The 27,150-nt window shown below is 56.8% G+C and overlaps 1 protein-coding gene across 1 annotated transcript in view; it reads right to left on the bottom strand.

The window, feature by feature from the left end:
• TTBK1 (tau tubulin kinase 1) overlaps positions 1 to 26,299 on the bottom strand; it is a 35,372-nt gene extending 9,073 nt beyond the window's left edge. Inside the window, exons 1-12 of the mRNA XM_068960871.1 lie at positions 26,192 to 26,299; positions 21,045 to 21,192; positions 20,725 to 20,798; positions 20,387 to 20,527; positions 19,336 to 19,440; positions 18,853 to 18,918; positions 18,343 to 18,435; positions 18,132 to 18,257; positions 16,664 to 16,818; positions 15,300 to 15,531; positions 14,890 to 15,068; positions 11,740 to 12,301 (exon numbers count right to left, since the gene is read on the bottom strand). Coding sequence (XP_068816972.1) covers positions 11,740 to 12,301; positions 14,890 to 15,068; positions 15,300 to 15,531; positions 16,664 to 16,818; positions 18,132 to 18,257; positions 18,343 to 18,435; positions 18,853 to 18,918; positions 19,336 to 19,440; positions 20,387 to 20,527; positions 20,725 to 20,798; positions 21,045 to 21,192; positions 26,192 to 26,299 — 1,989 coding nt within the window. The remainder of the gene's footprint in view (positions 1 to 11,739; positions 12,302 to 14,889; positions 15,069 to 15,299; positions 15,532 to 16,663; positions 16,819 to 18,131; positions 18,258 to 18,342; positions 18,436 to 18,852; positions 18,919 to 19,335; positions 19,441 to 20,386; positions 20,528 to 20,724; positions 20,799 to 21,044; positions 21,193 to 26,191) is intronic.
• Between the last annotated feature and the right edge of the window lie 851 nt (positions 26,300 to 27,150).

Here is a 27,150-nt window from a genome sequence, read left to right as displayed (position 1 = left end):
GGGAGCAGAGGCTGACGCCCGGGGGCGCCCGGGAGGATTACTCTGGCGACGTGACCGGCGTGGCTCGAGCTGGGGGGCTCGGAGGCCGGGCGGTCGCCTGGTCACGCCGCGTAGCAGCTAGTTAAAAAGACTGGAACGTACATTCGTGGTGCAACGGCCGCGGGGGCGGGGACAGAAGGGAATGTAGGGGATGGGGGTCCCAATATAGTGATAAACCTGCCAGAGGGGCCCGGAAACACGATCCTCGTGCTCTCCTGGGCCGGGCCGCTAGTCTGCTGTCTGGAGAGTGCATGAAGTGTGCGCGCAGCTACGGGTGTGGGTGTGTGTGTGTGTGTGTGTGTGTGTGTGTGTGTAGCAGAGAGAGAGAGCCTGTTAGTCGTGGCAAGGTGAACCCCAGACCCCGCACCCCCACAGCCTGTGCGGGTAAAAGGGAGGGTAGGTGGTGGGACGCACGGCGGAACCAAGTGGAAGCAGAGGTCTCGGAAGGTTTCCATAGTCCTTTGGGCTTCACTGCCCCTCCTCCCCACGGCTTCTCAACTCTTCACTTGAGGGCTGGGGTCGCAGTTCAGGCCCAGGGGCTCCCTAAACTGGGAAGCCCACTGGGTGGTGTGGGAAACCATTGGGGATGTTTGAGGGTTATGGTCCTCAGTCTAGGAGCCTCTCCCTTAGGGAGAAGGATGCTTTAAAATTTTCAGAGGCTGACCCCACCAGTCCTGGGGGCACCTCTGTCCCTAATAGGAATAATGCAAACTTTGGGGACGTGCCCCCCAACTTAAGGAGAGTGATCTGCCACGCTCCTTGTTACCAAGGACTGCCCATGGGGGTGGGCTGATTCCTGCCCTATGGGGTGGAATCCAGTGGAATTTGGGGGTGGGGTGGGGTGGTGTTCAGGCTTTCCTTAGAGGTCTATGCCTCCATCCTCAGGTACCAAATCAACCCGAGGACAGCAGGGGATATCGCGTTCTCTATGCTTCCATAGCTAGTGACCCCCAGAGCCTCCCTACGCATGGTCCTCCCCTCTGATCACCCAGTATAGACACACTGCCACGGCTCCTCTGCTCACCCAGTGGCCCAGGCCTCCCAACCACTGCCTGGGCAGACAGCACCACCCCTCCCCAGAAAAGGGGACCTAAACAGGGCAGAGGAGAAATAGCAAAGGAGGGTCCTGGGACTCCCCACAAAGAGGAACACAGGTTTTCCTGGGATTGAAGGGACCTGCCCCTCCTGGCTGGGAGAGCAAGGGTTAATGTACCAGCATGGCTCAGAAATGCCACCATTCCTCCTTATGCTGGGCAGGGCCATTCCTTTTTTCTCCACAGCTGGAATTGCAAAGGAGATGGCTGGGATTGGGATGCTAGAGGTTGTGGTGAGTGTTGACTGGTTATTGCTGTGACCCAAGCTGCCTTAAGTGGGTGGGGGTGTCTATTCATTACTGAGAATTTACTAGTGCATTTTTCACTGACCTAGGATCCTGTCTTACAGAGGAAAAATACTGGTCCTTTGAGGAGGACCCCACTTAACATGAACAAACCCGTTGGCCCACACACACACTTAGGCATACACACCATGAGCTCACTGACATGTACACACAGCACACACCACACATCCCCACTGGTCATGAGCTGCCTGTTCTTAAGAAGCCCACCCAGTTTGTGTTCCTGGGGAAGAACACTGTCCCCATTTGAGTGCTTACAGCTTTGGATAGATGGGAGTAGGGGGATCCTCAGGCTCAGAGAGTTTGCTCAGAGAGGTTGCAAACTGAGTTCAGGGTCTCTGCTTGTAAACCAATTTTGTTTAGCTCACACAGTGATTTTTCTTTAAAAAGTTGTTTTTTTAAAAAATTAGATGCCAATATTTAAAAATAGCAAGATTTCACGTTAAAGGTGGAAGATACTGGCAACAGTTGGTTGAGCTGAGGATGGTGGGGGTCCCTTTGTTTACCACAGTCCCCACAAGTGCCCGCTCCCTGACACTGCTTGGCTCCTATTGACATGAGTTGAGATGAGTTGGTGACACGCATCTCAAATCTCCACGGTCAGTGGTATGGGTGCCAGTATCTGCCCTGCCTGTGAGCCTGACCCCAGGGACCCCAACCGATACCACTGAGGACATGGTTTTGAGCACCTGCTTTCTCACTGGAACTCTTACTCCACCCACCTAATCCCCAGAGCTGCTATGGGCATGCTTGGGGCCATATGGGACTGAGAGGTTGGGGGTCTCTGGAGAGACAGAGTCCAGCCATTTCAACCAACCCCAGAACTCTGGAGTGACCACCCATCCACCCCCAACTCCATCCCATGCCCAGGTGGGATGGAGAAGGAAGGAGAGTCTGATTCATAGATAACTTCCTTCTTCCTCAGTAGAGCAAGGAAGGGCCAACCAGTAAGGACAGTAAATAATAAACAGACCAATACACAGACTGAAACACTTTAAAACTCCTATCAAACAAGTCCTCAGTTATTCGGCATTGGCGGGGGTTTTTCATATGCTTTTGTAAATTATATATTGTGATTAATCCATTAATGCAGATAATACTGGGATCTACTTCCTAGGCTATTATGAGGATTAAATGAGTTATTTTTGTAAAGTGCTCAGATCACTGCCTGGCACATGATAAGCTCTGTGTGCCAGTAACTGTTAAATAAAATAAATTAATTAATAATTGGAAGCCACCACTACATGCAGGGTGTAACTTTTAAGTACAAAAATAGCCTCTTCCAATACAATGAAGAGTGCTGCTCCTTTTCAAAGCTGACCTTGGGGAGGCTATGCGTTTGCCCCAGGCAGGGTATCTTTTCTTGAAACACTCTGGCATCTTCCTTAGGAAACCCTAAAAGAAAAAAGCTTGACAACACTCTGGGCTCACAACTTTCCTACCCAGCCCAGGACCCAGAGACAGGCAACTGGACTCCAAACCACACAGGGATCTGCTGCGCTTCACATGAACTTGCTTCAGCACACGTGGCTTCAAATAGTCTTAGATGTTCTAAAAGTCAGAGCTACCCTCAAAAGGTAATAATACCAAGACCACTTCCTGGTCTTAAGACCACTTCTGGTTAGCTCAGAGCTTTATGGCTTATAAGACAGTTTCTCCTCCACTACAGAGGGCATATAAAAAGATGTCCCGCAAAGGACAAAATGTTTTTTGAGTCATGATCTTTAAAGGACACACTCTTTCCCACAATAGTCATTTCCGGGGTGTGTGTGTTTGAAAAACTCAGCTACTTTGGGAATGCTAAACAGGATTCCCCACCTCCAAAACCTTTGGAAACACTGAAGAAGTGAAAGTGAAAGTTGCTCAGCTGTGTCCGACTCTTTGTGATCCCATGGACTGTCCATGGAATTCTCCAAGCCAGAATACTGGAGTGGGTAGCCTTTCCCTTCGCCAGGGGATCTTCCCAACCCAGGGATGGAACCCAGGCCTCCTGCATTGCAGGCAGATTCTTTACCAGCTGAGCCACCAGGGAAGCCCCAATACGTTTCTGATGCTAAATCGAGGCTGAAGCTAGTGCCGCCATCTTTGATAGGTCACAAGGCACTTTGGGATCTTAGAGTACCGCAGGGCTCTGGTCATGGAGTGGGAGCTGTGCTCAGGGTCAGGTAGTAGAACCCTCTGAAAGGAAATGCCGGATAACAGAGGGCTTGGTTTCATCTCATCCCAGATAGCGGGGGCCCTGCCCCCACTGCTGCTGATTGTGGAGTGGCTGGTGGACAGACTCCCTTTCATTTCAGCCCCTGCCACTTGCCACCTGCCTGCCCGCCCAGAGGAGAGCGGGGAGGGAGGTGGGCAGTGCCAGAAGGCGGGGAGTGGGGCTACTGGCCATCCCACCTCCCAATTTTGTGCTTTGATTTTTCTCTCTTTTCTTCCAGGGTCTACCCTGACCCCTCCTCTGCCTTCTGCCATCACAGGGTGCAGAGCCACCCAAAACAGCCCAGAGGGCAACAGAGTCTTGGACCTGGGGAGGTTCAAAAATGAGCAGTCAGGATGGAGGTGGGTCCCACTTTGGCTTCCATTCCCAAACCGGGAGGGTGCTCGTGGCCCAGCTACCCTTAAGCTATACTTTTGGAGAAAGTAGTGAGGTGGGTTGGGCTTGGCTCACATGGGTGAACCACCTATGAGAACAGTTTGGCTCAGGGCACTGTTCACTGACTGTGGCACCCCTAGTTGGAACCAGAGACAGGAGATGAAGGGAGATAAGTTGGGAGGGAAGCAGACGTCAAGTGAAGAAGGAGGGAGAAAGAGGAGCTGGGATGATAGTAGGTACATAGGAAACTACCAAGCATTACACAATCATCTTTCTGATCCCCTAAGAGACACACACACTCACACTCATACACACCCACCCACACAGAACTGCAGCACTGGGCAACTTCAGTGGGTGCCATTCACATCAGGGGCTATGTAACTGGCACTCCATAGAATTGTGCAGTGCACAGCCTGAGCATCTATCCATGGCAACCCTGCCACATGCAGACATTCCCATACAAAACCACACTCATGCTCGTAAGTGTACCAGCATACAAGCACACACACAGAGACGACCTTGCTGCAATAAACACTGTGCAGGCCTTCAGGCCTCCTCCTCTCCCCCCCTTCCTGTACTGGCCCTGCCCTTCCTGGAGCCATCTTCACCACTGCCTCATTCCCCAGGGGAACAGAGGTACTGGCTGACATGAGCAGGAATGAAGACAGAGGACCTTGGGGTCCCTGCAGTGACAGGTTGGGTGCTGAGAAACAGGCAGAAAGAGCAATCTGGCATCCTGATCCCCCTCCCGTCTCCCGATCCCCCTCTGATCAGCCTACCAGGTGTTCTGTCTTCACCAACGCCCCTGGGGACCAAAAAGCTTGGCTGAGCACCCACTGGAAGGGGTCACCCTCTAAGAGGGGCAGCGGTGGGACTGCTGCTGTCTGGAACTTGTCCTGAGCTCACGGGTCTCACCTCATCCTTAACAACCACCCTCTGCCACTGCTACTAGGCAGGGTCCATCACCCGAGGCCCCAGCTCGCTTTGAGGGGCAGAACCCAGACCCCTCCCTGTGCATCCCTCCCCAGCTCCTAAGGAGCTGGGCCAGGCAATATATGCCCTGGGGGAGGGGCAGCCTACAGTGGGCTGAGCTCCAGGACTCCTGGGTTGAGATGCAGGAAGGCAGGGCACTGTCCTCTGTGACTGTGGCCTGGGAAGGGCTCACTGGGTCACAGGGCCACTTCCTCCCACGTCACTGAGTATAGAGGCACTTTCCCACCAAACCCCAAAGCTGGCTAGCCAGGCCCCTATCTCATACACAGGGCCACACACTTTGCCCTGCCCAGGGAGACAGAGACACAGCACACCAAAAGGGGCCATCTCCTGGCACCCCGTCTCCAAGGGTGGACCATGCCCAGCCATGCCAAGAGATCACAGATTAAACAGAATACGCGCCCTCCCAGACTGACTCTGACCCAGCACGCCTCTCCCTGACACCTTGGTTTCCACTGGACTCTGGACCCACTGGTGGCTCCAGCCCAGGGCCCCTGTCCTGTCCCAGAAACTGCACCAACAGCCCCACCCCTCCCTGCACCATTTGGCTGGCACCAAGCAGAGGGAGTCGATGGAAGGGGCGAGGGGTGGGGGGTTACAGTACCTTGGGCCAACGTTATAGGGGCTGTATTGCATGACAGGGAGGGTCGGGGTGTGTGAGTGTGTGATTATTGCCTCCTGGGAAGGAACCACGGTCTCTGCCTGCTCCCCACCCCCCCCACCTGCCCCCTCCAGGAGGGGGGGGGCCCAGCCTAGGTCTTGTGGGTGAAACGGGCCCACACCTGCTGCAGCTGTGACCGCGAGATGCGGAGCACCGAGGGCACGAGTCTGTGGTTGCCGGCGGCCAGGGGCGCGTGGCGCCGGTGGGGCGCCCGCACGGGGCTGCTCTCCGCCGAGCGGCTGCGCTGAATGAGGGAACCGGAGGAGCCGCCGCCGCCAGGGTGAGGGTAATGCTCGGTCTCCAGCGTGGAGGAGGAGAACACGGAGGACGCCAGTCGTCGCAGGGGGCTGTACCGCGGGAGGGAGTGCCCCGAGAGTCTGTCCTCCTCCAACTGAAAGAGACCAAAAGAGTGGAGGGGAAAGAGGTGTCAGGCACAGACTCGATCGACAGCTCCGTCTCGGGGGCCACCCACCGCTGACAGCCCCTGCGGCGCTGGGTCTCGGGCAGGTGGGCAGGGGCGGACCCTCCCGCTCTGCCTCACCCCCTAGGCTCGGCCTCCAACGCCCTTCCCCCGCCGCCTCCTCACACCACGGTCTCCTCCCGGAGACCTTGCTCACTCACCTTCTTCAGGAAGCCTTCCTGGCTTAGCTCTTGGAGTTCCCTCTGGGCTGGGGAAATCCTGCCCCCTCCCCCTAGAAAGACCGCTTTAAACTGTATTGGCATCTGTGCACCATCTGTCTCCCCAGCTGGACTCTGCGCCCTTCATGAGGTCGAGAGAACACCAGCTAAGTGCCCTCTGTGATGACAACCCTGCCCCCATGCTGAGTCTCAGTGACAAGGTGGCAGAAGGGAAGGACTCTTAAGTCCGACTACACGTTTGAATTCCAACTCCCCCACTTAATACCTGGGTAACCTCAAGCAAGTTACTTTACTTCATGCCTCAGCTTTCTCATCTGTAAAATGGGGGTAACTACGGTTTCCTAAGACTCTTCTTATGAGGATTAGGTGTTATAATATGCAAAGCCCTTACAGTAGTGCGGGCCATGGTGTAAATGCCGTGCCATGTGAGCTGTTTATCACTCTCAAGAATGAAGAAAGAGTTTAGAGGACTGGGGGGTGGAGGAGCCAGTTGAAGTCATTTCTCCCAGGCAGCTTTTCCCTGTCTAAACCTGAGAGATGTGGCAGGGCTTGGCCGCCTCACCTGGTCACCCATGCCCTCATGCTCTCATGCCCTCAGAGGGAAAAGAGAAAATGGGCTCCGTGTCCCAGGCATGTGGGGACAGAAATGACGACTTGCTGTCATCCGACCTTGCCCATCCTGACCCCAAGCTCTTCCTGGGACTGAGGCCAGTTTACAGAGCTTTAGGTGGCGCAGTGAGGACTTGCTGGGCCAGCGGCTAAAGGGCTGAGGAGGAGGACGCCCCTGCGGCCACTGAGTGGGGGGTCCAGGGGCCTGGCATGGAAAGGGGGAGAGAATATGCTGGAGGCTCGCCTTACACTCACTACACTCACCATGTTTCCCCTCCCGCTTCTTCGTGGCCAAGTCTAGGATCCTTCTGAGCTAGTCCTGTCTGCACGGAGGGTTAGGTGTCCACGGCCCACGTGGCGATACCGAGGGCCAGCGGCACCCACCGCTGCTCACACCCTTCTCAAAGCACATGTGGGGGGCTCCAGTTCAGCACCTCAGGCAGAGTTTGGTCAGCTGCCAAAGGGACTTAGTTCCAGCACGTCCTGCCCTTTCAGGCCAGGCACCACTTGTGGCCACCTCCCCATCCTCCGCGCCCAGCTGAAGTGTCACACCTGTGAAGCCACCCCAGCTTCCTGGCAGGCTGGCTCCATTCCAAGCAGACAAGAGTCCACCGTTATGTCTCTGTGGCCCCTTGGGTGTAAACACCGTCTCCACCTTTGCATCCTCACCCTACCCCCTTGCCTGTGAGCCTGATTCATCTTTGTCCCCTAGCCCCTTGCACACGTGGCAGGGAAATGCTCTAGGGGCTGCCAAACAAATGTCCATGTCCTCAGGAAATGTTGACCTGCTGGGTTATCAGCCAGAGACAACTGGTGAGAGAGGGTAAACATCCCTCCCCTAGATCCCACACTCTGTCCACTGCCCTCCCCTCTGGCCTAGCTTTCCCAGCCACTTCTGATTTGCACGGTGAATTCCAGAGAGGAGAAATCAAGGTGTGTGTAAGAAAAAAAAATTCCAGTGTCATGGTACGCATGCCAAAGAACGACAGATGCTCGAAGACTGCCTGATTCCACGTTACCCTTGTCTTTACTCCCCACGGGGGTAGGTGACAGACGTGCAAGTGTTCCTGTCTTTAAGGATTGCTTTTAGGAGGAAGTTCATACATCAGACCCCGAGCAGACGGAGCTGGGACTCGGAGGGGCTTCCTTGCACAAAGGTTGTAGGCTGGGGTCCCTATAGGGACTTCCTGCCTGCCGTGAGCCACTTAATCTAGTTATGTTACAGGATGCGGCAGGGAGTTCCACAAACTGTGATTCCATGTGCAGTCAGGTGTGGAGACCTCACCCAGGCTCAAGACTCTTTCCAGACCCAAAGAAGGAAAAAAAATGCCAGTCCACTCCCCGCTCTTCCCCTGCCCTCGGCGAAGGAAGGGCTAGGCTTCACCCTGCTGCACTGAAATGCCGGACAAAACATGTCCTGCCCTACGTGCTCACACCGACACACACAGAGATACCACCACACACACCGACATGCCCACAGGCACACCTGCTGCCATGGCTCAGCCAGCAGGCACACACGTGTGCACACGCAACACAAATACACACCCACATACCACAAAGGCTCTTTTTGACCCTGCACAAACCATCTGCTGTCTCTGGACTGTTTGTTCCTCTCTCTCTTTCTCTCTCTCTCTTTTTTTGTCACGTGGCTTGTGGGTTCTTAGTTCCCCAACCAGAGACAGAACCTGCGCCCCCTGAAGTGGGAGCACAGAGTCTTAACCACTAGACCACCTGGGAAGTCCCAGATTCAGCCTTGTTGTTGTTGTTGTTGTTGTTTTGTCTGCACTGCATGGCTTGTGGGATCTTAGTTCCCTGACCAGGGATCGAACTTGCATCCTTGGCAGTGAACATGTCTAACCACCGCCAGGGAAGTCCTTGATCCTCTTAAACACACAGCACTCAGACTGTGGCTCCGAGCACAGCCCTGGAGCCAGCTGCCTGGATTCAAATCCCACTTCTACCCTTTAGCAGCTGGTGACCCTGGGCTACACATTTAGCTCCTCTGAGCCTCAGTTTCCTCACCCTGTAAACAGGGGTGACCTCTGCACTGTGTCACTGTGAGGGCTACATGGGAAGAATACAGAAGCTCAGGAGCAGCACCGCTGTTTATTCTCATTAGAACCATCACTGTGGCGACTACCCCGCCAGCTGGGACACTGTAGACGTCCGGGGTTCTCCGCACACCGCATGCTCTACAGACACTCTGAAAGTGCACCCACATGTGTGTGCGCAGACACATGGACACACCCACACACCCAGAAAAGCACACACGCGGCTGTAGAACTCTGCCCAAGCTAGCTTCTGTGCATTGTGGGGAAACCAAGGCCCGCACAACCTAACACCCCATCCAGACCTGCACGACCCCATTGCTCGCTGAGATGGGCAGTGCCCATCCTTGTCACCAACAGGACCTGAGCCCAAGACTGACTGTACAGCAGGCCTGTGTCTGCTCCCCCAAATCTCACCCCCTTGGCTGGAATTCCCCAAAGTGAGGCTTACTCCTAGGACCAGGGGGGCATCTGAAGGTGAGAAAAACCTCCCAGATGGCTCAGCTGCACAACTCTGAGACCCCACTGGCCTACAGTCACCAGGAAGAGACTGGAAAGGCCCAGGTCCTAAACTCAGCCTCCTGACTTTAATTCTGGGCTTTCTCTCCACCCCACACACACCACCGCCATCTGTCCCTCTTCCTAGACTCTGCACCTCCCGAGGGCCCAGCCTGTTGTGTGCCTGATCTCTGATGCCTCTGGTCTCTGACACAGAGGCGCAGTAGGTGTGGAATGATGAGGTGATGAATGAATGAGAGAGGATCAAGGGAGCCCAGGCGGATCCTGCTCCACCTCCTGCTTACCTAGTTCTGGTTCTGATGGGAACAGAGCCCGGTTCAGCAACATAGCCATGCTGCCCAAGCCCTGCCCTGGCTGAGCCTCCAACTCAGGCTGGCTAGGACCTCTCAGGGTGGGGGCTCATGGTCCTCATTTTTTGAGCCTCCAGTTTTCTAGTGCCCACGACAAGGCCGGGACATAGAGTCTCAGGATCTCAGGTTAGAGACTGTCTCTTCTACACACTGGGATGGGGCCTGAAGACAGTCCTGTCTGGAGCCACCTCCTCCAGGGCACCGGGGTCTCCTGCCCAGGCCTCCTGATCTGAGCACTCAGTGGAACCAGCCCTGTACCTGGCGTCTCCCAGAGCCTTCCACGTGCAGGCCCCCACACAGGACAGTCGAGGGGAATGCACGTGGGCCGTGAGCCCTCCAGCATCACTTCCTTGGCTCTCCCCAGTCCTCTGAGGGGACATGGACCCCAGTGAGCACCCAGGGTGAGTGGTGGAGCCACTTCCTGGGTCAGAGGTCAGTCTCTGCACCACACAGAGAAACCCGAGCAGGCCAGGGACCTTCTGCCTGTTCGGACACCCCGTATTTGCAAAAAAATAATAATAACCAGAATACCATGAGACGTGCTGTGGCCCCTCACCCCAGCATTTATGATGCAGCCACCACTAGGCCCCTCTCTGCCCATCCTGTCCTGTCCCTTAGGCCTCCCACACGAGAAGGCACCAGGGCAACCTGACCAGGTCCTCCCAGGGCTCCCAACATGCCGGCCCCTGTGCCCAGTTCAGGGTCCTTCCTGCCCTGGCTCCTTCCCTCCCCATCACTGTCCGACATCCTGGCTCTCAGAGCTCACCCTCAGCACAGAGCCCGCTCCGACCACAGCACACCCCCAGCTGCCCTCGCCCCACTTCAGCAAGCTCCTTCGCGACTCCAGGAGCCCTCTCCCCAGGTGTTTTCGCCCCTTCGTCTCACTCTTTTTCAAGGTGTGAATGTTTCCCAGCTCTGCCTCCACCCTGGGCTCTCCCCACTCCACATAGTCCTCTTGAGTGACGCCACCCACTCCTGCGGACTACGAGATCCCCAGACCCATATCTCTCACTGAGATCTCTTTCCTGAACCCCAGTTCCTCCACAGTGGACATCCCCCAGGTACCATGAGGTCATTGTGTCCAAATCTGAGTTGATGCTCCCTTTGAAACCACTCAGTGACAGTACCACTGCCCACCCAGAACGCCGGTGTCAGCAGCAACTCCCTCGGTCCTCTCCCCAACACCCCCAGGCTCCATCCACTCTGCCCCACATCCAGAGTCCCCACCCTGCTCCACGCCACCAGGGCGCTCTCCTGCTGGCGCCTGCCCTGTGGCCTTGCACCTGCCCTGTGGCCTTGTGCCTGCCCTGTGGCCTTCCTACTGATAGGTTTGTGCCCCTTCGATCCATTTTCCACACAGCAGCCAGCGGAACCCTTCAAAAGTATCAGTGTCATCCTGTCACACCCCTGCTTAAAAGCCTGCCATGCCGTGCCATGCTACATTGCTTCCACGGTGTTCGACTCTGTGCAACCCCATGAACTGCAGCCCGCCAGGCTCCTCTGTCCTCAGTGGCTCACCAAGCCTTCAGAATCCAGCCCCAAGGCCAAGGCCCTCCCAGACGGGGCCCCGGAACCCAGCTTGCAGCCTTGTCTGCTGCAACAAGCCGATCAGTGTCTGACTGCCACCTCTGGGCCTTTGCACACCCTGTCCCCATGCTCTGGGAGGTCTTTCTCCTGTTTTGTCACTTGGCTGACGCTGCCCCGAAGGCGACACTCCACTTAGAACCCTGCCCCCCACAGTCATGCTTGCAGACCCTCAAACCTGTCTCCCTTCATCACGGCTGCAACCAGTGGGTGCTAGCCGGCAGCCCCCAGGGAGCATACGGGAGCACTCTCAGCTGCACGCCAGGACTGCGGGCATCAGGGGTGGGGATGGGGTGCGAGCCCAGCCTTACCTGTCTCTGTGGGCCCGTGGGATCTGACTCTCTCCGTCGGGGGCGGGGTCCAGAGTGCAGCGGCGAGTGGGAAGGGCTGCCAGGCGTGGGGGGCTGTGATGTCTCTGACCGGCCATCAGCCTGGCTCAGCTGGGGTAGCGGGGGCTGGGCAGGCGTCAGCCGCAGGTCCTCCTCGGCCAGTGTGTGCATGCCACGTCCCCGGGGCCGGACTGCGGGCTCTGGCACTGGCCGCCGCAGCTCCTCGGCCTCCTCGGGCAGCGGCCGCAGCTCCTCGGGCTCCTCGTCAGTGGTGCCCGACGTGCTAGGCTCAGCCCCCGGGGGGAAGTCCTTCAGCTCCGTCTCCTTGTCGATGATGACCCACTCCTTGCTGTCAAAGTCCTCCTCCTCGGCCAGTGGCACCGAGCGGAAGGCGTTGCTCAGGGCCTCCTGTTCCACAGAGGCTGACACGTCCATGCGGCCGCTGGCCTGCCGGTCGGCGTGGCCTGTGTCCACTGACAGCATCTGGGCCGGCTGCGAGGAGCAGGCTTGGCGCGAGGGTGAGCCAGGCAGATCCATCCGTGACCTGCAAAGCCACCCAACGTGGGGCTCAGTGCCCGGCCTCTCTGGATCCCCAAGGACCCCAAGGTGGAGCCCTATGACTGGGACCTCCTGACTCTGCCCTTCTCCCACCCTGGGCCAGGCTCAGCCACCTCCTGGGTTGCCACCCTCCAACCTCAGTCCTTGCAAAGAGCTCATGCATTCATTCAACACACATTTTTGAATGCTTACTATGTTCCAGGAATCTAAACACGCAGTAAGTAAAATTCTTGGGCTCAAGGAACACTGTCCTCCAGAGCCCTCCCAGAAAGTTGGATCTTCCTAAAGATAACCTGATGCTTGCCCAGCAAGGGCTTCTACCCCACCCAGGCTTGCGCCCGATGTGCCCAAGACAAGCACATCCACCTGGCCCTCGAGTGTGCTGATGGTTTTCTGGCCTCTTCTACCATCACCTTCAGGCCTACCTGGCTGGTTGCACCACCTCCAATAAACACTCCTGTGACCGGCCCCCACCCCCCCCACCAGCCCAGGACAAAGTCCGCACACCTCAGTCTGGCGTTCAAGGCCCCTGGCAGCCAGGCAGAGGCCCTGTTCCCCATTTCCCCTAGCCAGACCCACCTCAAAGTCACCTGCTCTTTCCTAAATTTTTCACACCTCTGTGCCTTTATAAACGCGACTCTCCCCACACGGCCTGCCCTTCCACCTTGGGCTGTCCACCCCAGCTCGGTGTCACCTCCTATAGGGAGCTGTTCCCTCCTGCATCGATGTGGGCCTAGTTTGCCCTTCCAGGGCTGCCTGTGTCCCCTCACGTCACAGCACGTGTGTGTTTATGAGTCTGCCGCCCCAGGAGGTGATGAGTTCTGCCAGTCAGGGGCTGGGTCCCCTCTGGCTTTTGCCTCTGGGACACTGATTCTACCTGGGGACATCTCTTTCATTGTTATCTTAACCTATGCTGTGAATCTCAGGTGGCTTGCTGAGGTTCTCAACTGGGGTTTACTGGCCCCAAGGTGACGATATTCCTCAGGAATGCTACACAAGGAAGAACTGTCCTCCCTCACATTCCAGGGTGCCCTGCTGAGAACGGCAGAGAACTCACTCACACTCAGGGTGTGGGCAGGGGGCTGACTGCCATCCTCCTCCCAGCATCAAGCCTGTGAGGGGAGTGGTACAGATCAAAGCCTCCTGTCGGCCTTTCTCAGCATCCTTCTACCCTGGCCTATGTGAGTCCTGCCAACACTAATCTGCACAGCATTTTTATTGATTTGTTCATAAACTTAAAAAAAAACAAAGGAAAGTCACCGGGTCTTACATTCATACTCCCATTTAAGTGGCTGACGTCACTTAAGAGCATGGCTTGTTTTGATGGACATGAAGGAGAGAGAGGCTCAAGATGGGGTTGCGGGTGGTTGAAGCAAGCAGGGCGGGGCACACCCTGATCCCATCTGCTTCATACACTCTCCTGTTCCCTCGTGCCCCAGAGCCCCCCAACCCTCTGCCCTGCTTGAGATCCTGGCCCTTCCCTTCCAGAAAATCTCCCCTTGACCCTCTCCTCTCCTGAAACAAGGGTTCACTCCGGGTCAGACCAAGGTGCTCTCCAGGACTGTCTTTGCTCAGGGCATCTCACACCTCCCTCCTCCACTCATCTCCCTTCCAAACTGCCCTTCCTCACTCCTCCCTGTTTCCTGAACCCTCTGGGCGACTGGGAGGAAAATGCGGTCTTCTATCCGGGGATTCAACCTGTGAGAGTGTGAGTGTCTGTGGATATGAGTGTGTGTGTGAGAGCTGACGGCTCCCTCTGGACAGGGCCTGCGTCCCCCTGTCCTGGGGTCACCAGAGGGATTGGCACACGGCTGCCCTGTCTCGAGCACCCCAGGGGGCGCTGTGCCCGTCCCGGAGGTGGAGTGCAGTTTGAGGCAGAATCCAGTTTGGGGCTCTGGATTCTGGGCCTCGGGCAGCAACTCCTTTCCTGGTGTAGAGAAGGCCCCCGCCTCGCTGTAAAGCCCCACCCCAAACCAAGGGAGGTGGGGTCGTCTCTCCACCTGAGGTGGTCTCACCCACCAGATGAGGATCCACCCCTGGTCCCTGGGCCACCGAGCTCCACCAGCCACTCTCATCCCACATCCTAAAGGCTCACCTTGGCTCTCAACACTCCCTCACATCAACCAGGTCCCTCCTCCCTCCCTGACATTCAGACTCCCAAGCCCTGATCCCCAAAGCTTGGTCTGTCTCCTCCTCAAACACCCCCAACACCCGCTGAATCTTCTCCAGGCCCCTCCCCTGGAGCTGGAGGAAGCTTCCCCAGCTGCTCCTCTGTAATTAGTCCCTAGGGAAAAACGTTCTGGAAGCACGCCCACCTACCATCTCAGCCTTCTCCTCCTCCTATGCCTGTCCCCGACCCCACACCCCTTCGTGGCCTAAGCTGGGCCCTCTACACCCCCACCCCCTCTCCAGGGCTGGTCACTGCTAACCAAGTCCCCAATCCCAAGCGTAAATCTCATAACCCTACCAGGGTCCCCCACCTCTGCCTGGAAATTACCCTTCCTCCAGACCAGCTGTGGGAAGCTGATGCGGGGTGCCAGGGGCCCCGGACCACACCCCTGGCTCCAGACTCACCTCCTGTCATGCAGCTCCACCCGCCCATCCGCCGTGGACAGCCTCTCGGACTCGGGGCTGTTGACCCTCCGGTAGCGCAGAGAACGGACTGGGGTTGTCGGTGAGTCTGGGGGAGCCCGCACCGGGGAGCTGGGGACCCCCACACCACGGCTCTGCTCCTCCTCCACCACAGCGGGGGTCTGCAGGACAGGGGAGTCCCATGAGCTGATGGGGTGGCTGTGGGGCCGTGGTTTTTTCGGGGCGAAGGAGGGAGTGGGAGGTCTGAGCACTGGGTGCCAGTGATTCTGGGAGGGCGCCAGGCCAAGGAGGCAGGGCGAGCAGGCAGGTGGCTGGGGAGAGGGAGCCACGGGTGGGGAGCAAGGGGGCAGGGGGAGAAGGCCACCCATGTCGCCCTCCCTGGCTGCAGTTACTTTTCCAATGTTGATCCGGAGTTTGTTCCGGTTGACATCCGTCTCCTCCCAGACTTCAGGCTCGGGACCCCCGGGGTGGGGGACAAGGTGGGGGCTGGGACCCAGTCCCTCGGGGGGCCGACCAGGCAGGATCGGGGGTGCATTCTCCTGGTCACTCAGGTGCTCGCCCTGCAACACGTCCTCGGTGTTCTCCCGGAGCAGGTCACCGGGCACTGGCGTCACGTTGACCACCCTGTGGAGGCCAGGAGGGGGCCGTGGGCAAGGCTGGTGGGGGGCTGCCCTCTCTTCTAGCCCTGGAGACCACCCACCACCCTTGGGCGGGGGCACAGGAGAAGTCTGGCAGGTTGGGGGCGTCCATAGGCCCATCTCCATCTCTGGTTCGTACACCCTCTGGGACCATAGTACCCTCAGGTGGCTCCAGTGGGCAGAGGCTTGGAGGCGGGCTACAGCACCACCTGTTTATTTAGGAGATTCGCTGCTTCGTGGCCCTGCCAGCTCCCTACTGCAGTTTGCTGGCCTGATTCCTCGAGACTAGGCGTACATGCCTGCTAAGTCGCGTCAGTCATGTCTGACTCCATACGACCCCATGGACTGTAGCCCACCAGGCTCCTCTGTCCATGGGATTCTCCAGGCAAGAATACAGGAGTGGGGAGCCATTTCCTTCTCCAGGGGATCTTCCCGACCCAGGGATAAAACCCGCGGGCAGGCGAGTTTCTTTACCACTAGCACCACCTGGGAAGCCCTAGAGATTAGGAAATGGGTCCAAAGAAAGAATCACTTTGGAGTTCCTCGAGCAACGTCGTCACAGAACTGGCACCACGTGTGCCGGCAAGTCCTGTTGAGTCTCCCCAGCAGGTCCCCTGGCTCACTCCTGGGACGGTGGGGCAGGGGAGACCTTCTCACTCTGGCCCCTCCCTGGGCCACTCAGTCTCTGTGCTTTTCACCTGGATCTGAGTTCGCCGACTCATCGATTACAAACATCCTCAACTCAACTGAGAGCATTTTGAGGTCAGGGGCTATTAAATTTCTTTTCTGAGCCCTACAGGGGGTCAGAGCTGGGGCTCAAGACCTGGCCATGTGTGATCACCAAACTGTGGGCCCCAGGGGAACTTCACTCAGGGATCCCTGCTCCCCAGAAAGGTCAAGAACTCCAAATAAGGATGTCCATTGCAGGCCCAGATTGAAGGTGGAGATGTGGTGGGACTTCCTGGGATTCAAGAGCCCCGCTTCTGAGCACCAAGAACAGGAGAGACAGCCAGGTGGTGTCCGGGTAGGAAGAGGAGGAGAGGGCTGGCTTCCCAGGTGACACCTAGGGGCAGGGGTCGTCTGCCCCCCAGAGGGCCATCGCCCCTCCCGAGACTCACCCAAACATGGCTGCCGTCTGCCGGGTGTTCTGCTGGGGCGGGGTGGAGGTGCTCGTGGACAGGAGGGCGTCATTGCCCGCCTTCTCCCAGTCAAAGGCCTCGTTCTCGGCAATGCCCCGCTCCTTCATGCTGTTCTCAAACACTGACATGATCAACTGCAGGGGGCAGGGGTGGCGGGAGGACAGAGCGGTGACCCCGGGGGCTAGCCAGGAGGTGGGGGGCAGGTGCTGGGGTTGCAGAGGGGAAGACAGAGGCCTTCCAGGACAGGGAGGGGCCAAGAGGGGGCATTGGAAGGAGAAGGGCACATTGATTTTAAATGAAAACATGCACACGATATGCAAATCAGCATGCAAATTATCGTCTGGACTTCAGCTCCCCCCTGGCTGGACGCGAGCCCTTGGAGATGCGTCCCGCTCATTCCTGTCCCCAGCCTCCTCTGCCATCACCACCGGCTCCGCGGACACAGCAGCAGCAGCAGTTTCCCAAACCCACCACCTGGGGTCATACGTCTGCACAGAAAGCTTTGTCTGCCTGCAGTGCCCAGCCCACCGCTCTCTCCCATCTGAAGCCTTCCCTGATTCCCTCGCCCACACAGCCTCAGTCTGAACGGTTCACAGGCCTACCTGCCGCCTCTACATTTCTAGCAGCCAGCCACAGGGCTCAGCACAGGGTGTGCTGGAAGCTGTGTGGTCTGGGGGACCTCATGAGGCTCAGTTAGGACTAAGGGGCATGGTCTCCTGACTACCCGAGTAAGGGATCTCTGCCAACAACCAGGTCTCTGGGTTTAGGAGGTGGCAATCCCCCAGACGTTCCCGCTCTGACTTAGCTCTTTCTCCAGACAGTTCTCTCTGCTAGTGGGACCCTTTACTGTGGGCCCACTATGGTCCTGACACTATCCGTGCTCCTGAGGGGTGTGGCCATCCCTGGCACATGACAGGTCCTGGCAGAACACTGTTTCCCCCATTCTTTGATCAGGGTCAGCAGGTCCCATAGGAGTGTGGTGAGGGCACCTTGGAAAGAGCCCTGGACTTGGAGGCAAGTGTGCCTGAGCCCTGCCCTGCTCCTCACCAGGCAACCAGGCCTCAGTTTCCTTATCTGTGAAATGGGGACAATCATCCCACTTGGTCTCCTACAGAGTTTCGATGTAAAGTCCTCGAAAGCACTTGGTTTCATTAATGATTAAGTGCTGGAATAATAACATGAGGAACACGCAATGTCGCCAAAGGCTTGTTTTAAAGCTTAAATGAATTAAGTGAGGAAAAGTGCTGAGAGCAGGGTGAGCTCTTGATAAATCGGAACTGTGACTGCTGTTTACAAGAGCAGAGAACAGTTTCTTTCGTGCAGTTGGAAGGGCAGGGGAGGTGCTCGGGACGTAGCCGGCAGGGGCGTGGGGACTCAGCAGGATAGATGGTGCTGGAGACGGCCACCCACAGAGAAGGGGGTGCAGGAGCAGGCGGCAGGCTCCCACCTGGTAATCAGGCTTCGTGAAGTAGTCGAGGCTGGCGATGTGGTCCAGGAAGAGGTGGAACTCGGAGGGCATGTGCTTCAGCAGCATCCGGTGCTCATACTTCTCCTTGATCATCCCTACCTGCTCCTGGAGGCAGGAGGGCACCGGCAGATGGAGCCCCAGCTGCCCTCCATGTCCTCGCCACCCCCAGGCCCAGCTGTACTGGCCTTACCTTGTCCTTGATCTTCCTCCAAGGCAGCTGACCCACTGCAAACTCCACCAGCATGTAGAAAAGGGACCACAGGTCATCGTGGCGGCCCATCTCCTGGGGGTGGGGGTGCGGAGCGGGGTCACCCACAGCTCTCAGGTTCTTCTCTGGGAGTGGGGGCTGACCCTTCACTGAGGGACCCCAGTCAGGGTGCCTGTGGGCAGAGCTAGGGTCTCCCTGAAGCCATGGCTCCACTCCTGACCCACCAACACACAGGATCCCTCAGTCAAAAGTTCTGTGTGAGTTTTCTCATCCTCCAGAGATTCGTGGTGGGGACAGAGAGGAGGGGATCCCCCAAGTAAGGAAGGAGGTGACATCGAGGGGAGACACCAGGGGAGCCCTCCTCCAGGGTCTCTGGAGGGGCAGTGTCCAGCCCCTGCCTCGGGCTCCTCTCCACCCCAAACAGCTGCACACCCCACCCCTGACCAGTGCCTGTACTGTCTTACCTTCCCTAGTCCCGGCCCAACCACTCACCCGGTTCTTGTGGGCATTGACCGAGGCATAGCGAACAGTCCCCCGAAACCCGGCCACGTTCCGAGGCTGCAGAGGGGAGGACACCACCAGGAATGTCACCTGCTGTCCCTGACCATGGCCACAACTCAACCCTGCTTACCAAGCCTCCTCAGCCTACTCTAGCCCTGCCAGCCTCCCCCTCCTCCCCAACCCCATCCCCGCTCTGGATCACATGGGTCAAGAGCAACCTGACCCACAAGCCCAGTCTTAAACCTGCCTCCTGTCCCTGCTTGATGCCCCTGCTCATCTGCCCTTGACCGGAGTGGGCAGACAGACCACAGGGCGCGGAAGCACGGGGGAGAGGGAACGGGCTGCATGTGGATTCAGCGCTGAGTGACACTGAGGCCAGGCCTGTCTAGGCAGCTTCAGGAAAGGCTGGTGAAGGGCCCCCAGATCAGGGGCTGAGGTGAGGACGCCAGGATTCCGGTGAGCGGCGGTACTCACAGGCCGGACGTCCCCCGTGGTGTTGGTGTACTGCCGGGCCAGCCCGAAATCCAACATGTAGCACTTTCGGTAGGTGGAGGGCAGCCTGCCCATGGCAAAGTTTGACTGGGGGAAGACAGCAGCTGTGAGGCCACCTGTGGGCTCCAAGCCCACCTGGCCCACCTCAGGAGACACCAGAAACAGCTCTGGTGAGGGCCCTTCCACCCCTCCTCACACTCACATGAGAGTAAAACATCACCGTGTGCAGCAAGTCACGGACCCTCGTCTGAGGGGCAGGTGTGATCATCCTCATTTTAGAGAGGAGGAAACTGAGGGCCAGCTAGGGGCTTCTCCCAGACCACACAGCAGGAGGTGGCCCAGCCGAGGCCCGCCTGGCTCGGAACCCCCAGAACTCCCGGCAGGACCATGTGGTCCAGTGCAGCTGCCCTGCTTGGTGGCACCAGGCGGCCAGCATTGTCCTTGCTGTGTGACTTTGGGCCATTCAACCAACCTTTCTGGGCCTGTTTTCACTTTTTTTTTTAATTTGTTATTTATTTATTTGGGCCTTAGTTGCAGCGTGTGGAATCTAGTTCCCTGCCCAGGGATCAAACCAGGGCCCCCTGAACTGAGAGTGGAGAGTCTTAGCCACTGGACCACCAGGCAAGTCCCTCACCACTTTAAATCGGAGGTTTTTCCCCAGCACCAAGATCCAAGATGTCACAAAATTAGCTACTTGGAATCTCTTCCCAAACCCTAGCCCCTAGGTCCTCTTCCTCAATCCCTCCATCTTTCCCCAACCCCTTCACTTTTCCAGGTTCAAGGACTATTCAGGTCAGGGGTGAGAAAAGGGAAGAGGACAGAAGAGAGGGGATGCCATAGGCATGGCCAAGGGTGGGCAGAGGTGCTCCTGGGAGGCAGCGGGGACGAGGAGGCGGTGCTGCAGATGGAGAGCAGGAGGAGGAGACAGGCAGAAGAAGCTGTCCCCGCCCCAACCTCTGCTCTGGAGAAGAAACAGGGGGCCCAGGAAAGGGGAGAAGGTGGGGGGGGCTTCGGAGGAGGGGAGCACCCTCACCGGCTTGATGTCGCGGTGCAGGAAGCCCACAGAGTGGATGGCCTCGATGGACTCCAGGATCTGCTTGCCCAGCCGCAGCGTGGTGCTCAGCGTGAAGGTGCCCCGCGGCTGACTGCGGCGCAGGTCAGCCAGGTTCCGGCCCTGCGGTGAGGGTGGGGCCCTGCTCAGCTGCCATCCAGCAGTCCACCGCCACCGTGACACTCTGCCCAGCCTCGCCACCCCACTAAAGCTCGTGCCCACTCCCCGCTCCTCCGGAGTCCACAGTCTCCATCCTACCCCAGGCGTCCCCACCAGATCTCTTGGGGGAGAGAGAGGGAGGCTGGGCCATGGGGGCTCACCTGGAGCTGCATCACCACGTAGTTGAACTTCTCGTTCCGGCCACAGCCAATGAACCTGCACACGTGGTCTTTCCCTGAGGGGCACAGACAGGGGTCTCCCAACTCCCACTCCGTCTTCCCTACTTCCAGCCCTAAGGCGGGCTCCTGAGGAGCTCTTGATTCCTGGTCCCCCAGCCCTGGGCCCTGGCCACTTCTCCCACCTCCCCCTGCACCTTAAGCCCATCGTGGTTCTTGGACTCGGGTCCCATAGCCCCTCACCCATCACCTACCAGCCCTGGGCTCCATCACTCCTCCCCTCCCCGCCTGCCCTGGACCCACACCTTGCAGCTTTTTGAGCACGGCCACCTCCATCTTGAGGACCTGCTTGGGTTGCTGGGCCGACTCCACCTTGAGGGCCACATTCTCCCTGGTCAGCAGGTCCATGGCCTCGTAGATCTCACCGAAGCCCCCGCCCCCGATCTTTTTGAGCTACAGAGACAGGGGAGAGGGGAAGAAGGGGCACGGGGATCAGGCTGAGTAGCTCTCCACCCAACCCACTGCTGGCTCACATCCTTCAGTGTCCTTGGAGGAGAGGACCCCCACCCACCAACGCTCCTAGTGCCAGAGACAGACAGCTCAGCAACTCCTCCCCCCAACACACACACACAGGGCCACACGTCACATGGGCAGGGCGGGGAGTTATGAGACCTGAGACTCCACAGAGATATGGAGACAAACCCAGGCAGGGTTCTGAAGAGATAATGGGCTGTTGTGAGCCATTTAAAGGACATAAATACCATGCTCTCCCCATCCCCCACCTAGACTGAGCGGCCGCCATCCAGAAGCAAAACTAATTTCCAGAACCTCGCAGTTTCAGGTGGGTCCCCCAGGGAGGCCAGCCCTTTCTGGGGTTGGCAGTCTCCTGAAAGATGACACCAGGGGCAGAGAGCATCTCGAGGAGAGTGTCTGGAGGGGCGGGTACTCAGCAAAGGGTGTTCTCTGCCCACGTCACTCCTGAGGCCCGAGGGCAGATGCCCAAAACCAGGGTGAGTCTCCTCTCCCAGGGAACACGGTGGGGATGGAAGTTTGGAGAAAACCTGTGTGTTCCCAGGGAGCACTGCAGTGGATCTCCAGCATCCCCAGGCGGGGAGTGAGAAAAGACAGAGGGGAGAACTGTGAGAGAGGAAGAATTGGCCAGGGGAGATGAGCAAAGCTGAGTTAGAGGGCAGGATTAAAAGTCATTTCAAGTCAGGGGCCCAGGGCTCTTGGAGAGTGAGGATGCTGCTGGCAAAGATGGGGGAACAGGGGAGAAGGTGCTGAGTTCTAAGTGGGGACTTGTTTGGTTTAAGAAAGATGCACACGTTTCTGCCATCTTTCCTTGCCACCAAAATGATGTGCATGAAGGTTCTGGCTGGTCTCTGGTTCTGGTTCTGCTCTCAAGAGCATCAACAATGACAAAAAGAGAAGCAGATGCCAGGTTCTTATCAGGCTATGCTCCAGAGTGGTCATCCAGTTTCCAACTGTGATGGTGAAGCATGGTTACATTGGTGAGCTTGAAATCATCAGTGCTCACAGAGCTGGCAAAATTGTTGTGAACGTCATAGGCAGGTTAGACAAGTGTAGGGGGACCAGCCCCAGATTTGAGGAGCAACTCAAAGATTTAGAAAAATGGCAGAATAACCTGTTCCTGCTCCATCAGTGTAGTCTCATTGTACTGATAACCCCAGCTGGCATCATGAAATGTGAGGAAGCAAGACAAAAAACCACAGGAGGGAAAATCCTGAGATTCTTTTTCTAGGGTTGTAACACATCCAGGCAAATAAAATGCCTCACTAGGAAAAAAGAAAGAAAGCAAGAAAGCTGTACAGTTCCATTCTCACCTCCCAAGGAAGTCCATCCACCATGAATAGCCTGCTCTCTTTCTGAGCCCTTACTCCTGTCCTGTTGGCTTGTAACCGGCTTGTAACACAACAGCCGCAGCTGGGCTTCCTGACTCTGAGCCTCCCGCATCTCCGAACCCTCCCCCTGTAGCATTTACTCAGCACTCACATGCCCAATAAATGTTTAATGGTGGTTGAAACATGGGAACGGCGGAGGAAAGGGGGCAGGGCAGAGCTGAGGACTGGGAGTTCCCAGTGGGTCACAGTGGTAAACACTCTAGAAAGAGAGAGGAAGATGCCCGGAAGATTGAGAAGACAAGTGGAAGGCTGGTTGGGTTCTTGTGCCCAAGAAAGAGGGTGGAGGAAGAAAAGGGAGACACCAGGGTCCCTCTCTGCTTGAGATAAAAGGTAAGGTCAGGCTTCTAGAAGAATTTTGAACAGGAGGAAACAGTGGCCGGCTCAAGCGAACCCATGGCAGGTCTTCTAGGTGACGTTAAACTCAGGGGAGAGTCTAGTATCTTCTAGATTCCTTTATGGTTTTCTTTGTGGCAATATGGAGAAAAGGGCAAGGGAGAGGGTACAACCACCACCCTTCTGTTCTGTCTGCTCCTGACTCACAGATTTCATCTCAGCTCATCCCCAGAGGCTCTCGACAACTCACAGGAGCTGTCATTTTGCACAAAAGGAAAACTAAGGCGCAGAGAGTTAAGTACCTTGCCCCGGTTCGCACTGCTAGTAAGTAGCAAAGCCAGGTTTCATTTAAATCCAGGCAATGGTAAATAACTCGCTTGCCAATGTAAGAGACCCAGGTTTGACCCCTGGGTCGGGAAGGTCCCATGGAGGAGGACATGGCAACCCACTCCAGTATTCTTGCCTGGAGAATCCCATGAACAGAGGAGCCTGTCGGGGTACGGTCCATAGGATCGCTAAGAGTCGGACATGACTGAAGCGACTTAGCACGTGCAATCTAATGCAGAACCCATGCTCTTAACTGCAATTTTGTAGGAGCTGTTGACCATACTGGCATTAACAGTATGAGTGCTGAGATTCAAGCCCAGATTTGCCAGGTTCCAAAATGCTTGCTAGAGATGGTAAGGAGGGCTCGGGGCACCCAAGACATTTCTGACATCTACTCCCAAATTTCCCAGGACACCAAAGGGTATTTCTCTACCACCTCCACTTCCAAACAGTGTTTCTCCTCTCTTAGTTCCCTACTCACCCCTACCCACCCATTACAGAACCTCTGGGGGCAGGAGAGTACACCGGGCACAGAGGCTAGTTCCCTAATAATACTTTTAGAAGGCCATGAAAACGTTCTAATTTCTTTTAAAGTCAGAAGGGGAATAAATAAACTTTTAGATACAATTTTTGTTATATAATATTAATTTATTCCTTATTATAGCAGTGCAATCACACAATTGCAATTTTTAGTACTTTTTTATTTTGGAAGAGGCCAGTGGAGGCAAAACTGACTGCCCAAGCCCCACAAAAGTCACAGAACAGCTTTGCCCACGCCCAGTAACAGGAACATTCTCACAACTAGACCCTGTTCCTTCCCTCCCACATTTTTTCACGAGCCCCTCCACTGCTGAAGGACCTCGATACAATAGGACCAGCATTCACTTAGAAAAAAGGAAACCTGGTTTCTTGGGCCAGCTCTGGGTGACCCAGGATGAGTTTCTGCTTTTCTCCTTCTGTAAAATGAGTGGGATTATAATAGGTCACAATTATCCCTTGGCTCTGTGATCTTGATTCTTGGAGAGGCTAATTCTTGGGAAATGAATGGCATAGCTCTGTGACTGTTGCACCAGCAATCAGATAGACCTGGGTTTCACCAGCCAGTCATGGGAACCTGGCAAGTTAGCTCATCTTTGTGTCTCAGTTTCCATACCTGTGAAATGGGAATAATAATGGTATCTATCCCATAGGTTGTTGAGGTCAGGCATGTAAGGGACTTTACACATTGCCTGGCTACAGTACGTGCTCAAAATAAATGCTAAGTTTTTATTGTTATTATAGTTGTTTATTCTGATTCTGAGAGGCACCCCTCAAGAAGAAAGCTGTCATTTTTAAATACTCCACCTAGTGTCATGGACCCTCCTTTTCTCCTGGCATAGACCATCTGGGCAGCTTGTTCTTGGTTCCTGAGCTGTGCCTCACTCCTGGCCCTCATGGAGACTGGCTGAGGGGGTGCATCTGGCACCCCACCCTCTCTATTTCTCCAGGGTCCAGGGACGGAGTGAGGGGAAAGAGAGTTCACCTTGGCAAAGACTAAGGGCTTGCTCCCTGTCCCCAGACCCGACCTCCACCACTTCTTTCCCCACTCATCTCCCACCCCCTCCCTCAAAAAGCACAGGAAAGTTCTAACCCAAACTCATTAAGCTGGTGAACACCCTCTTCTTCTCACCTCTTCAGTGCAAAAGTCCTCCTGCCCCCAATCTGCCAGAAACTACCCTGAGCAGGACCTGCTGGGTCTGGGGTCTTGGAGGAACACACCTCACTTTGTCAGACCCTCATTCCTTTGATTCCTGCCCTGGATCCTCCTCTCCTGACTTCTGTCCCCTCCCTTTCCCTCTCAAGAAGCCCCGTCTGGGACACAGACAGCCCATTCCCTTGTTCTCTGGCTTCCCTAGCTCCCTTCTCACCCCCTGCTCCGAGTCCCAGGGACTCCTCTGACAACTCGTTGCAGCTTTTGCCCTTCTCCCTGGGCCACTGGCAAACCAGCCCACGGGCGTTGTTGCCATGATAACCTGCAGGGCAATCGGGCCGCCCCACTCTCCTTTCAACCCTGCACCTCTGGTGAGTTGAGCCCCCACCCTCTGTCCAGTGGTTAGGACTGTGCTTCCACTGCCGAGGGGCAAAGTTCAATCCCTCGTTGGGGAACTAAGATTCCCGCGTTACCAACAACAACAACAAATCAATATTTCTACAGTAGGTCCCATTCATCATACACTGCACAGCCTTTGCCTCGACCCTCACGCGTCTCCCGCCCATCCGAGGCCCAAAGCCCTGAGGAGGCTCGGACTACAATTCCCAGCAGGCCGAGCAGCCTGAAGTCCTGGGCTGGAGGAGCAAGGCACGCTGGGAGATGGAGTCTCGGCATGTTGCACCTGCCGCAGGAAGCCGTGAGGGGAGGAGGGTGGATGGAGAAGATGGAGTGTGGATGCGGTGGGAGCCGCCTGCAGGGCCTCTTTCCCCGAACCCAGGCTTTTCTGTCCTCTGCGGAAGAGGAGGGGCTCACTCACTGCCCTTCTCCAAGGTCCAACAGAGAAAGAGCCCCCTCCCCCACCTCCGCCCTCTTCCCCTCCCTGAGCTCTGCAGCTCCCGCTCCGACATCCAACCAAGAGTTGTTTCAGGCTGGGCCCAACCAACATGACCTAGCGGGGAAAGGGGTGAGAGACGGCGGGGTTGGAGAGGGGGCCCCGGGAGAAAGCGATGGTCCACAAGTGTAGGCAAAAGAACGACCTGCAAGCCATGTGCAAACGAGCTCAGGGGCACCTCCCTCTTAGGGTAGGGCCGCCGCAGGCACCTGTTTTAACGGGACTCCAAGCCCTCCCCTTCCATCCTCCTCGCTCCCCTCCCTCTGCCTCGCCGGGTCACTCACTCACCACCTTCCAGCGATCCTTGACCACGTAGTTGGCCGGCAGGATGTCGGCCTGCTCCCCTCCCCCACTCATGTTGGTTTCGTCCTTAAGAGCGGCCGCTAGGCACTGCATTCGCCAGCCGGAGGGAGGGGTGTCCGCAGGGCCTGCCCTGAGGGGGCCATCTACCTGGGGAGTGGGGAGGGATTGTGAGGGAGGCGGGCTAGGACCCGGGACCCACTTGCAGATATGGAAGAGGCGACTTCCGTTCTCCTGGCTGGCATCCTTCCCTGGCCCACTGGGTAGATGCTCCAGGGGTCACTGGGGGAAGCATTGTGTAAAAACCCAGGTAGAAGTCCACAGATGCCGTTGAAGGGGAAAGAGATGCAAACTGTAGACTGGAGATGTGAGAGCCAGCAATGGGGACACATGTGATGGAGAAAGGAGAGGAAAATGATGTGTGAATAGGCTGTGGGGAAAGCGTTTCCCAAAGAGACAGATGCTGACGAACGTGGGGAAGACTTGCTAACTGAGGAGGACACAAGACTGGGATGGGTGCTTGAGCAGGGAGACCCGAGCCAAAAAGGACCAGCTTGGGGATCCGATCTGTGGTCCCCACACCCACACATTTTCCATGCCGCGCCGTGCCCAGGAAACTGTGCATCTGAGGCTCATTGAAAGGGGAGACTTGCTGACCAAAGGGTGACTCAGGGAAGACCCACCCCACAATGACAGGGTGCCCTAATCGACCGTGGGAGAGGTGATCATCTGAAAATGAGGTGCTACCCAACAGCCCCTTGAGGATGGTGCTGAGTGAGGAGGCTGCCACCATTCTCAGAGCTGAGCCCAAACCATGGTCACGGCCACGGGGGGTGAGAAGCAAGGATGTGGGCAATGGGGTGGACATCAGGTGATGGACTCAGATGTGGATTTTAGAGGTAAGGAGCCCTGTGGCCACTCAGAGGGAGAGAGGGAGCTAAACTGGG

The sequence above is a fragment of the Capricornis sumatraensis genome, chromosome 22, assembly GCF_032405125.1.
Source record: "Capricornis sumatraensis isolate serow.1 chromosome 22, serow.2, whole genome shotgun sequence".
Classification (NCBI taxonomy): Eukaryota; Metazoa; Chordata; class Mammalia; order Artiodactyla; family Bovidae; genus Capricornis; species Capricornis sumatraensis.
The sequence above is the reverse complement of the archived record's forward strand: the minus strand, read 5'-3'. Positions and strand labels throughout refer to the sequence as shown.